The sequence below is a fragment of the Nipponia nippon genome, unplaced genomic scaffold (assembly GCF_047370975.1).
Source record: "Nipponia nippon isolate SJK-2023a ecotype South Korea unplaced genomic scaffold, ASM4737097v1 scaffold_3, whole genome shotgun sequence".
NCBI classification, from domain to species: domain Eukaryota; kingdom Metazoa; phylum Chordata; class Aves; order Pelecaniformes; family Threskiornithidae; genus Nipponia; species Nipponia nippon.
Window position 1 is genome coordinate 5,201,513 of NW_028262347.1, and position 12,586 is coordinate 5,214,098.

General features: G+C 46.5%; 2 protein-coding genes across 3 annotated transcripts in view; one reads left to right on the forward strand and one right to left on the reverse strand.

The window, feature by feature from the left end:
- The window catches only part of LOC104010526 (store-operated calcium entry regulator STIMATE), a 36,472-nt gene extending 31,057 nt beyond the window's left edge, over nt 1–5,415 (forward strand). Inside the window, exons 8-9 of one of the 2 annotated variants that reach the window (XR_015706594.1) lie at nt 4,011–4,138; nt 4,782–5,415. Coding sequence is in view for 1 of the 2 variants with exons in the window: in XM_087766520.1 (XP_087622646.1) it covers nt 4,782–4,895 (114 nt within the window). In the remaining variant the exon portion in view is untranslated. The remainder of the gene's footprint in view (nt 1–4,010; nt 4,139–4,781) is intronic. The other variant, XM_087766520.1, reaches the window with a different exon arrangement.
- A 921-nt stretch (nt 5,416–6,336) lies between these two features.
- ITIH5 (inter-alpha-trypsin inhibitor heavy chain 5) overlaps nt 6,337–12,586 on the reverse strand; it is a 54,722-nt gene continuing 48,472 nt past the window's right edge. Inside the window, exons 13-14 of the mRNA XM_009462619.2 lie at nt 11,448–11,825; nt 6,337–10,395 (exon numbers count right to left, since the gene is read on the reverse strand). Of these exons, the coding sequence (XP_009460894.2) occupies nt 10,097–10,395; nt 11,448–11,825 (677 nt within the window). The 3' untranslated portion in view covers nt 6,337–10,096. The remainder of the gene's footprint in view (nt 10,396–11,447; nt 11,826–12,586) is intronic.

Sequence of the window (12,586 nt, forward strand, 5' to 3'; positions counted from 1 at the left end):
TCAAGTGATAGAAACAACTCCCACAGTCTGACTCTTGCTGTCAAAGGCTTCTCCCATCTTCCAAGTACTTGACTCCCTTGCTCAGACAAATTTTTGCTGAGACCTTCAATGTGCAGGTCATCTGTCTGTCTTGAAACCCTCTGATCCATCACTGCAGTGGAGCTACCAAGGGGACGGGTTTGTACCTAGAGCAGCCTATGGGGACTGCCTCCTTTCTGCTCAGACATGTTGCTGTGCCTCCGGCCCAACAAATAGTTTGGGCAGAGAAGGAAGATAATGAAGAAATACAGAAGTGGGCAACCTGCTTTTCCAATTGTTCTTCTTGGTACTGGGCCTAAAGGTATAGCCATAGGCTCCTGCTTCATGTGTCAACTTCTTAGGCTATAAATTAAAGATCACATTCGCTGGCTGGGCCCTACAGCTGGATTGGCTGGAATTTAGGCTCAAAAACAGAAAATGAGGGTTTGCTGGGCTCGTTGCTGCTAATAACCTGTTCAAGTGGGGGAATTTCTTCCTTCCCTGCTGCCCAACGGGGGAGGAAGGAGGGGGGCTGAGAATCATCGGTACAGGGCAGAGCTGGCCGAGGCTAATGTGTCCCACGGTTTATCAGGGTTCATCAGGGCTGTCTAGCAGCAGGCGCCAACAGCTCCCCATCATGCTGCCTTCTTGAATTTCAGCCCTCTGCCTATCTTGCCAATAGAGAGTGTCATTATTTTCACTTGAACTAGCAGTTTGTGTTTGGGAAAAGGCAGGGGGAGAGAGGAAGGAGAATGGAAAGAGGGGGCTGAAGTTAACCTGTTAAAAACCCACACCCAGTATTTTCTATAGGGATAGCAGGAAAACTCAGCTTTGTCCTTGGCTTGGTAGACCAGCTGGGTAGCAAGAAGAAACCTAGCAACCAGCGATCCTGCCTCTGGTGTTGCTTAGTGACTCCATGGCTGTGGTGTAGACCAAAGAACTGGCAGCCTCTTGTGGGCTTTAAGGCCCTTCTGGTGAGCCACAGATGCAACAATGGGCTTTTGCTTATAATGGAGCAAATGCTGAACTCTTCTTTTTTTTTTTTTTTTTTTTTTTTTTTTTTTTTACACTGAAATCCTGAAAGGGACAAACTCGCTCTTATGGCTGGAAGAATTTCACCGTTCCTTACAAGTCAATCTTAAAGCTTTCTGTTGTTTCAGACTTGTGCCTTGCCTTGGTAAATCCTCACGCAGTTGGTTTCCCCCCCCACCCTCCACCTCTTGTGGGATGGGAAGAGATGTCTCAAGAGTGCCAGTCTGAATCCAGTGCTGTTCAGGCTGGGGAAATGCGTTCATCTGCATGGCCCTTATTTCTGCTTTGTATGTGTCCTGCCCTTGACCTGAGTCTCTTTTCCCTTGCCCTTGCAAGTACCAATAAACTTTTAGATCTTATCAGTGATTTCTTTGTTTCCTCCACTCAGGAAAACGAGTCAGTTTTTAATAATGTTTTATTTGATCTTTTTTGAACTTGTTTTTGTTTTTTTTTTTTCCCAAGGGAGGTGAGTGAGTTTCGGCTCCTTTTTTGAAGCCTTATATTTTCAGAGACGAGCCTTAAAGCAAAATTCGGTCTAATAAGAGTGGTACTTGTGAGAACCATTAGGGTGAAACTAGAGGCTAGTTTAAGGCTGGGAGGAAAGCTAATATACTACATGGGGACCTGCCTTTGTTCAGCACCTATCCCAATTCCCTTCATGGGAGCTGTAACTTTTGGCAAATCTGTGTGCCAGTACCTATGCTGCTTGCTTTTAAGTATTGAAGAATACTCCAAGAGTGAGTTTGATTTGCTAGTTGCTTAACTGAGCTGATTTTTAAATAGCTCAAGGTGAACTAAGGTGCCTGGTCTTTAGGGGGAAGCTAAATGAAGGTGGGCATAGAGGTGCCTCTGGAAGGAGGCTCTCCCACCTGTCAGCCCTACTGACTCATGGGAACTTATCTAAGCTCAGATGCAGGAGGATGGTGGGATGGTTCCTACCTCTACACCCAGCTGATAGAGCTTTAGGCAAACAGGTTTCCACCACTAGTAGGGAAATAGCCCCAGAGCTTCTTTGTTTTACAACCTGTGTCATAGTTCTCATCTGTCTGTGCAGTCTCTTTCTCTGCCACTGAGATGGCTTGGTTATCTGGAGGGTCTGCTTGGATGGACTACCAAACCAGTAGGCAGCCCCTTCCTCTGGACAGGAGGGGTTGGCAGAGCACATGGGCAGTCCTGTTTCAGTAGTGTGACCCACGTTGTTTCGTTGTTTTGCAAGCTGCTGGCCTCCCAGTGCAGGGAGGAATGCATGAAGTATTTAAGGACTGCTGAGTGAGACAGTAGCACATTGTCCCAAGACTGGGAAACTATGGTCCATTCCCAGCTGTGCCACTGACCTGCTGTGATCCTGACCTGGATGCATCTGCAGGAGAAGCGCCTTGTCCAAGTTGTGCTGAAAACTCCCAAACTTGGCTTGAAAACAATATCGGAGGGTATGTCCCATGACTGTCATAGCGATGAGGTGCTGTCTTGTGATGATGCTCCCTGAGGAATTGTGGAAAGGTTACTGGGGGACTGTTGGCTCGAGCAGCTTCATACAAGTTGTATGGTGGGCAGGTAGCAGCCTGAATGGGTCTGGATGCACAACGCTTAGTGCCTGCTCAGTCAGCCACGGTTGGCTGCAAGGGGATTTGAGTTTGCAGCTGAAACCCACTGAAATTACCAGTTCATTAGGCCCTAAAACTAGCCTGTTGCAGCCTGTCAGAGTTCAATGAGTTTATAATTACTCACACGCAGCACTATCCGCTCATTTTTTCAGGTTCAACAGCATCACGATATTAATAAGTTAAACAGAGGAAATTTTCACTTGGGAGAGATGGAGACTTTCCAGTGTGTGTCTTGAACCAAAAAACATTCCTTGAGACCTAGGGGGGAGACATGAGAAAGCTTAATCTGATCTACTGCTATCCTTTGAGTGTCTAACATGCTGCTGTGAAGATAACAACATCAGATGGAGGGGCTGGAGTGTGCGTGAGGGTGGGGAGGAAATCTTCCCCTGCGGCTCTTCTCCTCCTTTGAAGTCATTGACTCATTGCAGTTTGTTTTTCCTGTTTAGTCGTTTTGTTGCTGTGGTGACTGGCCCAGTAGTGCTGTCTAAGTGCTAACAAATGGAGGGCATGCTAATTCACAAGTGTGCCCGGAGATAGCCATGGATGAAACTAATTCCCCTGTGCTCTTGGTTTTGCCTGAGCTTTGGGACTGACCGAGCTGTTGGGGATGTTCTGTAGGTGAACGTGCTTGGCTGAAAGCCCATGCACCATCCCTTGACTTGTGCCTTTGAGCTGGAAGGCTGCTGTCAATCAGGCACAGGGAGGCTTCGTAGTGCATTGCTTCAGCCTTTGGAGCAAAGCGGGGTCAGGTGGGGCTGAGGTTTGGGTGGGAGGTCTACACTGCCTTGCTGGAGGAAGCTATGTTTGTGGGGGTGGTTGTGGTACCTGCCCCTTGTCCCTGCATCAGCCGTGAATTAATGATGCTGTTCGGGTTCTGTGATGGGCAAGTGGAGGAGGGGGAAAGGGCTGCAGGCATTGCTCATCTAGGGAAATAAAACTGGAGGCTCTTGAGTGGGCTGTTAGGCTTGTGCCCCTCAGTAGAGTTGGGGGCTGAGGTGCCAAGGACCTGGCCAGGCTTCTGATGTGGATGACTAGCATTCACCAGAAATCCCATGGTTTGACTGAGATCCTGAGTACTGCTGGGCATGATACAAGCTGTAGCACAAGGGTTGACTGCAGTTCAGCTGTGCTTAGAGGTAGCTACTGTCAGGGGTAATGACAGCAGGGCTTCTCTTGCCCAAAGCTGGGTGTTTGAGGTAAGAAGATGGGGTTGAGCAAATGATCTGTCAAGCCATGAATATTACCCGTGCAAACTGCTCGTCCATCCAGCCTGCTGGCTAGCACTGGGTTTCAGCTCTTCTGCAGTTAGTGCAGCCATAGCCCAAGTAAAATCCGGCCTTTTTCCTCTTCCAGATGATGTGGCTGGAGGATGCCCCACGCGTGGCTCCGTCTGCATCGTGCAAACGCTCCAGGCTCGTGGCAGCCAGTTAGCTCAAAACAGCCTGTTGGTAGCTTCAAGCCTGAAGTTAGCTACTGAGAGCGTAGGTGTTCCTGGAGGCAACGGGCAGCCTTTTGATCATGCAGCAAAGCTGGGGGCTTTCTTGCCTGGAGAGGTACCGGTGAGAGGTGTCAGTGCTCTATTTTGGCTCCCACAACTTGGACTGAGCCAGGAGCTGCTGTGCCAGGTAGAAATAAGATACTACCAGGCTAGGACGCCACTCCTGAGCTTGCTGGCCATGGCTGAAGCTAACCCTGTAGCTCTGCCTGCTCTTCTGGCTGAGCTCTGGAGACAGCAAGCAGCTGGGGGCCTGGGAAAAAGGTCTATGTTTGGTACAGCTGTTTACAAAATATGTGGCCTAGTTCTTGTACATCTCCACTGAGGCTGCAGCCTGGCCTGAACATGCATGTCCATGTGTGAGTCCTGTCCCATGGTGAACAGAGCTTTTAGCTGCCTGTTCTGCGCTCTAGGGGGGTGTTTTGGGACATCATCACAGTGTCTGTACCCAAATCTGTCTGGATGTCATTGCAGAGATGGTCAAGGTGGCCTTGAGACCTTTCCCATCTGCCAGAGAGGATTAGATCTTGCAGCAAACCCCTCTAGGGGTGCTTGACCCCTTCAGCAAACAGTATCAAGAAGAGCTGAGAACTTTCACTCCATCGGCATCTGTCTGTTCTCCTTTCTAGGTGTTACTCTCTCCAGACATGGATTTTGATCAATCTGAAAGCGACCAGGATATTTCAGGACTCCAGGGAATGAACCAGAAGATGAAGCAGCCCAGCTATCAAGTGGTCATCTGACAACACTGAGAAGGGAGGTGGAAGAAGGAAAGTAGCACTGTGATTCTTGAGCTGGCCAAGGAAGGGCAGGATGGGGAATGATAGTTGATCCCTATAGATCTGCAGAGATCATTTTGCCTGCCTCAGCTAGACCTATCCTTCTGCAGTTGTCTCTTTGGGATGGTATCTGTGCGTCCTGTACAGGCTTGAGCAGTATCTGCTTACCTGTCCGACCCTAACCTGTATGCATGCAGGCACGTTGAGGTTAGGGGTATGGATATGTACTTCCCCTGGCTGGCCAGCTGGGTGTAACTTTTTGTCAGGACTAGAGACTGAAATCAAAAGATTGTCTGGTTTTTTTATAGAAAAGAAGAAAAAGAATCTATGCTGTACTACCTGAACTGTGACACTTTTATATGCACAATACTCAAAAGAATTGGTTTGCAATATGTATTTAAATGTCTTGAATTGGGAAGATTTGTCTCAGTGGATCTGGTGCTTTTTACTGTTTTATAAGGAATGCAATAAATATTTGACTGAAAACTGCTTCATAAATGAAATGCCTTCACGTGCTTAATGTTTTGCAAAACCCTAACGCTGTGAAGGGGATCTGTTGAAATCTTTCCTGACCTGTTCCTCACAGGGCAGATTGTCTTTCTGCAACAGTGCTATCCTAGTAAACCTACAGAAGAAGAGCGGAGCCATAGTGCTCCGTTCCTGTAGATGGGTTGTATGATCCACCTTGGTGCAAAGACCTGATGCTGCAGCATCAGCCTGTGCTGGACTCCAGACTGGAACAGACTTGGAGGTCGATCCCAGTTGCCACCTTACAAGTGAGTGTTTACCGGGAACTAGAACTTGACTACTTTCTATTTACCTGGTTTAAAATAAACATATAAAATCTCTGCAGGACCTGATTCAAAAACTAGATCTGAAGAGTCAACTGAACCCCCATTAACCAGCCCTGACCTTCTGGGGGTAAGGGAATGGCCTCAGGTAGGGCTGCTGCAGGAGAAGATCCCTGGGTCATCCCAGATCTGGCACCTCCAAGTGTGAGGTGCAGGGCTTTGCCCTTGCTCTCTTGTTAAGGCATTGTGTTCATCTATAAACACACAAAAATGCAAAACACTTTGCAGCTCTCCAGAGGATAGAGAGCACAGAGCAGCTGCGTAACGCACTCGCAGGCTGGGTGCAGATACACAGCTGTGATGAGACCCATACAGAGTCTAAATGGTGGATAGTCCTCAGAGCAGGGCCTGATCCAGGATCTCCTGAACTGAACCAATAGACCAGGCTGAGCCATAGACAGGCTTTTCTTATTGCAAGACAGTCTCCAGAAGTGTTGGGCAGGAATTATCTTTTATTTTCCCCTCCCTCCCTTGTATTTTCCCAAGAAAACACTCCTTATTAAGGAGTAGAAAATAAAGGATTTGGATTTTCTAACTTAGATGGATTTAGACTTTTAAAAGCTGAGCTGAGAGTGTGTGAAGTTTTTTGGTTTTGTGGGGATTTTGGGTTTCTTTTCCCCCCTTCCCCCCAACTTCAAAGTATTTAGAAGCATTAGATGCAAATCAAAGTCTTGCATGCCCCTTAGTGAACTAGACACACTTGGCTACACTTACAGTATAAGGCTACACAGCTGCATTTCTGGAAATTAGTCCTTTTTTGTTTTTTTCCTTACTTAAGGGTCAAAATCCTACTTGTGCTGGCACATCAAATGGCTTTTGGAACACATGGCGCACACAGCTTGCTGAATAGATCATTTATATTGCTTAGTGAAATCAGTTTCACAATGCAACATTTGCTTGTCTGGCGGAGTCCTGCACTGGTAAGGGCTGGAATAACTCCTGTGCTGAAAATAGATTAAAACAGCTTCCCTATTAGAAACTTGCTCCCTAGTTTGAGGTGTACTGGTATTTGGGGTTTTGTTCTTGCTATAGGGCTGCACAGTGCAATGCTGCAGTATGTGAAGAGTGCAAATTCATCCACTGCAAAGTCCTTGTCCTAAAATGGAAGGTGAGTGACATGATTTTCATCCTAGCCCTTGGTTGAGGCTGGCTGGGAAGGCTCACAATAGGCAATAGCAGGGCAACTATGATGTGGGGGAAGGTGGTCCCTCTTGAGCATTGCATAACCAGTGCATTTCAGTAACCCTAAATTCAGAAGTCCTGTTCCTTTGTCTGAAATAGTGGTGTGCCATCGTTTCCGTTGGGCTCCAAAGTGATTGCTCAGCCCTCATTCCTGAGCTTCCTGAGCAGCTTGCAATCTTTAACCATATCACAGCAAAACAAAGGGCTCTGTGACACTCTTGGAGATGAGAACAAATGTGTGCTTGTACGTGCGGTTGTTGCAGTATACTTCCTGGGAGCTCGCTGTGCTACGACAAAAGGCTGTGAGGACCAAGGCTGGAGACATTCTCCTCCTGAGAGAGGGAAGGGGTGTGATGTCCCCTTTATAGATGGGGAAAGCTGACATTTAGAGTCCCTGACCTGCCTTTGCTCTTACTGCTCTTGGGGCAGCAGGAGCACAAAGTCTGGTTTCCCATGTCCTGTGCTACTGGATTAACTATGTGGTAAAATTCTCAGTTTAGTGTGGGAGTAGACCCCTGGGGTCTGTTCACATAACACACTTCTTGCTTCCTACGAAGTGTATAGAGGCTGAAGAACATCATTGATCTTTAGTTTTCTGCTGAAATTACTGTAGTTCCCAACCTATTGTTATCTTGTGAGTGGCTCTTTCAGCTATCTGGTAATATGAGCTTGTGCAGCAGCATAAAACATACATAACCTTAGCTTCAAAGCTCGTTTTATCTTTGCCAAATGAAAGCTTCACTGCAGTGTTCACTGTAAAATATTTATTGTGAAATGGATAACTGGAGCTGTAACAAGAACTTGAGTATATTGCTCCAGGTGCTTCACGTGGCTGGGAGGTTGGACTTAACCATTGTTCTTTTCAGGCCCTGAAAGGAATATGTTTCCTTGGCTGGAGGAGGAGGAAAAGGAGTAATTATGCACCTGAAGCATTAGCAATATGTGTGTGTATGTATATATATACACATATCTATATACAGGAGAGATGAGACGAGAGGAGAGCCTAAGCCAATCGCTCCCCTTAGCAATACACTTGAACAGCAAAATGTGGGAGGAGAGTGAAGATTTCAAAGAAAACTCTTTTCAGTAAAGACAGTATGAGGAAGACTGGACTGTCTAGAAGTTCACTGCCACTGTCCTGTTCACCCTGTGCTCGTGAAATGGGAGGTTATTTGGGAATGGGCTGGGTGAGCCTCCTACAGTCTGCTTGGGTGAAGTCAACTGCACAGGTGCTTTTTCTCTTCTTATTCCTGGTCCATGAGCATTAGCATCTTAGGTTATTGCATGCTCAGACCTGTGCTGAATGTCTTGCCTTCAATTCTCCCTTGCAGGAGAGCTATTTCTCAAGATAGCTGCGCCCAAAGTAGTAGTCTTTATGTTTTTTTTCCAAAGCCTGAGCCTTGGCATGAGTTTTGCTCAGTTTGAGCTCTCTGTAAGGGTTTTTCAGAGTGCAATTAAATCTAGCTGGTTGCTTTCAGCTGCTTCCCTCTTCCCCACAGTACATGGTGTGAATAAGCAACCATGCTTGCTACCTACTCTGCTGCCACAGTGCTAGCAGTACTAACTACATGATCAAGCAACTCGAAAACCACCACCCCACCCCCAGCAGCTGGAGCTCCTGCAGCAACAATATGACCTAATTTTTAAATATGCAAAAAATCAGTCAAGATTGAACCTGTTTCTGTACATCTCTGGCAACTCTGTTTTCTACTAACACATGGATATCATTTAGCTCCTGGAGATGCTTCCACACCCACTGTCCTTCCTTTCAGTTCTGGAAAGGCAGAGTATGCATGAGGTCAATTTGGCCTTCCCATGTAAATGTCTTTGCAGTTGTCAAAGTCCTCTTTGGCCAAGCTCTCCACTAAGCAAACTCCCCTGTGGCTGATCTATAGCATTATTCAGTGATGCCTCACTTTAAAATAGACGACAGCCTTGTAGTTTGGGTTTGGAGGTTTCTTTGCAGAGCAGCACCACCTGCAGTGGGGGTGGTTGGCGGACCCTTCTGTAACCTCCTGCTGCCAAATCCCTGCTGTGTACAAATTCCTGCAGTCTAAGGAAGGAGAAGGAGCCAGGGAAAATGGGATGAAAAAATTTTGACAATTTGGAGTAACTAAAGACTTCATCCCTGATTAGAAAAGCAGCTAGAAATGCCTAGTGTAAATTCAAGGGGCTGCTTTGTAGGGTCCTAAGCTATTGTGGGTGCTGGTTCATCATCCTTTAGAGAAGTGATGCTTTGCTCAAGGAGGCAGCAGGTCTGTTGGAAGCTCATGGTGGAACTTTGTTTCTGTCTGAGGGAGTCAAGACTCAAGAAATCACTAAACCTGTAATGTTATTTAAATGAGATGCTTCATGGAATGGGAGCTGGGACTACTCCTGTTGCTGCTGAAGACTAGAGGTGCTTTCTTAAGCATGCAGCCTGTGCACTGAGACAGCAATAAACCACGTGAAGGTTTTCACCACTGTTTTAAGGGTCCGTAGTGGTTCAGGGAACATCATGCTTAGTGGCAAATCAAGACCGCATCCCAATAACCAAGAAAGCAATACCCTCTTGTGGCCTGTTGATTTAAGATTTTGATTTCTTTGTTACATCTTTGATGCTAATGGGTCACTGCAGATGAATATCCACCCACCTCTCCTCTCTCTCTCTCTTCTTTCCCCAGGGACCGTGGTTGGAGCAGGTGCTCCAAGTCACTTCTTTGCAAGGCGTATCATCCAAGGTTGTCTCTCCAGGTAGGCACTGTGCTGTATGATCTGTGCCTCTCGCTGGGCAACTCATCAGCCCCTGGGGGTATTGCACAGATCCCTGCATGGGTTTATTTTAAGGCCAGCATCTCTCTGTACTGTTCGATATGAGCGCTGGCCCATTTCTCCCTCCCTTCCCACTGGGAGAGCACCGATCACACCTTTAACCATGTCTTCAACCCTTCCCCCCAAACCTCCTTGTCTTCAGGAATTTGATGAACAATGTTCATCTGGCATGAAAGAGAGACAGCTGATTTCCAAGGGCAAAAAGCCTTGGTTTCTTTGGCACCAAAAAAGTAAAGAAATATTCATAAGTTGCCTAGCTCTAAAGGCTTCAGAAGGGAACTGCTGTCACACATGCTGCTGTAACACATTGCTATGCTAGTCTTAAAGGCTGTTAATCGTCCCAAAGCTGGTCCCTGTGTCGAAAGGATGAGAAGCCAAATAGTCTTTATAGCTCCCATCGATCAGTTTGTCCGCATTGTTTTTGGCAAACCAGCAGTCAACTTCCTGCTGGCCGTTGAAGATCCTCCTCTGCTTCCACACGACAGGAACAAGCCGTCCCTTCACTTTCAGGGTGTTTGTAGGGTTTGGCTTTAATGCTTCAGTTTGGTTCTGACCAACCTGCTGATGACTTGTGTTTAGAGATTCCTGAAGAAGTTTAACTTCATGGTTCAGGAACTGACCTGCAAGGCAAGACAAAATAGACTCCATGACTGGCTGTTTTGTGCCCGCATATAAGTTGTTCGGATTTGTTTTTCTTTATAAACCATGTTTTGAGGATTCTTAGCATATGGGGTTGTAAAGGGTTTCTCTGCAATAGCAAGATGAATCTAGGTCCTGTGATTCTTTTCTAAATCTCACAAACACAGAGACAGATCAGAATAAAACCCTATTTCTTTTCTCACTCATCAAGATACATCAGCTGAGCTAAAGAGCTTTTTGAGCTGCTAGTAGCAAGTTCCCCTCTGTGGGCCAGGGTTACTATGGGATAATATAACCTATACAAAGTCCATCAGCAAGCAGAAAGAAGATATAGGCTTGAAGCTCCAAGTTGTCTTCCCTTGCTTTCTTGGGGGCAAGCTCTTTTCGGCCAAACCTAAGCGTGGATTTAGAGGTTTGCACATGTGAGCAGCCTGAATCCAAAACTCCACCTCTGAAGGATCGTTTCCTGCTTAACCTAGGGGTACCTGAGTGTCACAGAAACTATGGCTTCAGCCTTAGAGTTCTGCACCTGTACATGGCCATAAACATCACTACTTCTTGTTGGCTGAAAGAACCCAACCTAGACATTCTCTGAGCCTTCATAAAGCCTAATTGCTCTCAAAATGTGGGGATGGCTCTTTTTTCACTTCATATTTGAAAGAAAGGGGCTACAAAAAGTACTAATGTTTCTTGATCTCAATCAGGCTCAGGTGCAAACAGCTGTATTGGGAACATCAAGCATGTGGATTCTAATGACAACTCTATTGAACAATCATAAAAACAGTGGAAGTGTAAAAAACAGGCACAGCCACATAGTTAGGATAGTGGGAGATAGCTCATACAGAAAAAAATGGGAGAGGAGCTGGGGATGCTAGCAATAAAGAAGTTGTTTGGAAGTGGAAGTAAAAGTCTCACCTGGGAACTTACTCCCCACCTGCCTTGTTCATTACCTTCTGTCTCTGTCCTTTAAAACTGTTTGGAAGGATCATTTTTCTCTGGCTTACGGCTCTGAATCTGAGACCCTGTTACCTACCCAGTAGCCCATGGGAGTCGGCAGAGAGGCCTTTACTGTTGGAGATGTAGAACCCCAGGTGGTTCCTCTGATACGGGGCCAGCTTCTTGTAATGGTGGATGAGGATGACAAAGCTGATTGTGTCTCGTATCGTCACAGTGATGTTGGAATTGGCAGAGATGGACACCTCGAGGTTGCTGCTCCGCACAACAGCGCTCCGAGCACAGGACAGAAGAAGTCTTTCCCCATCATCCAGGATGATTCTTTTGGGTGTGATCTCTAGGTAAGATCTCTCTGGCTTATTGCTGAGGATAGTGATGGTGCTGAAGTAAGTCCGATGCTTCTTGTGGCCGTTGGGTGGTGCAGGAGCTCCGATTAGTTGCCCATTCACAGTTACACCTTGCAGGAAAACAGTCAATAAATGAAAGCTGGAACTAAGAATACTTCTATTGTCTCAAATATATAAGCCTTGCAACTGAGGGCATGCAGATTCACCACCTCATGCTTGATTATTTCACCTACCAGTATTCAAAGCAGTATGGCCAGTCTGTTATAAATTGATTACCTTATACAGAGCACCTGAATTCACCCCAGCTCAGAAATGCTGGCCTTCCCTGGAACAGGTCCCCCCAACCCCATTAGTCCTAACATTGTGTACGCAGTGCTACAGGATAGGATCAGCTGTTTCTCAGCACAGCCACTTCCTAAGCTCCCTCCAACCTTAGACCTACCTATCATCACAACAATGATGTGCAGGGGTTTTGAGCCACATAAGACAAATATTTATCTTCCTGACTGCTATAGCCCAACAAACTGTGGTACGATTTACCTAGACCACCTATTTGTTGATGTATAATTCAAACCTGGGCAAACACACCAGATCTTGGAGGACTAAGAAAAGCTGCTGGCAGGCCTGCTTTTCCTCATATCACCAACGGGCATAGGGACTGAACTTCTAGGAAGAAGATCTGAGTGTATCTGAATGCTGCTGTCTCAGAGTAGTAGACAGCTGGAGTTTGATATCCCTCTCTACCCGACTCCTAAAGAGAACTAGCCTGGGAAACCACAGAGTAAGGGTTACTACCTTGACCAACAAGCTAAAGACTGAGCAGGACCTGCAGTGAAGTGCTAAACCTCCTCAGGTGGCATGGTAAGAAATT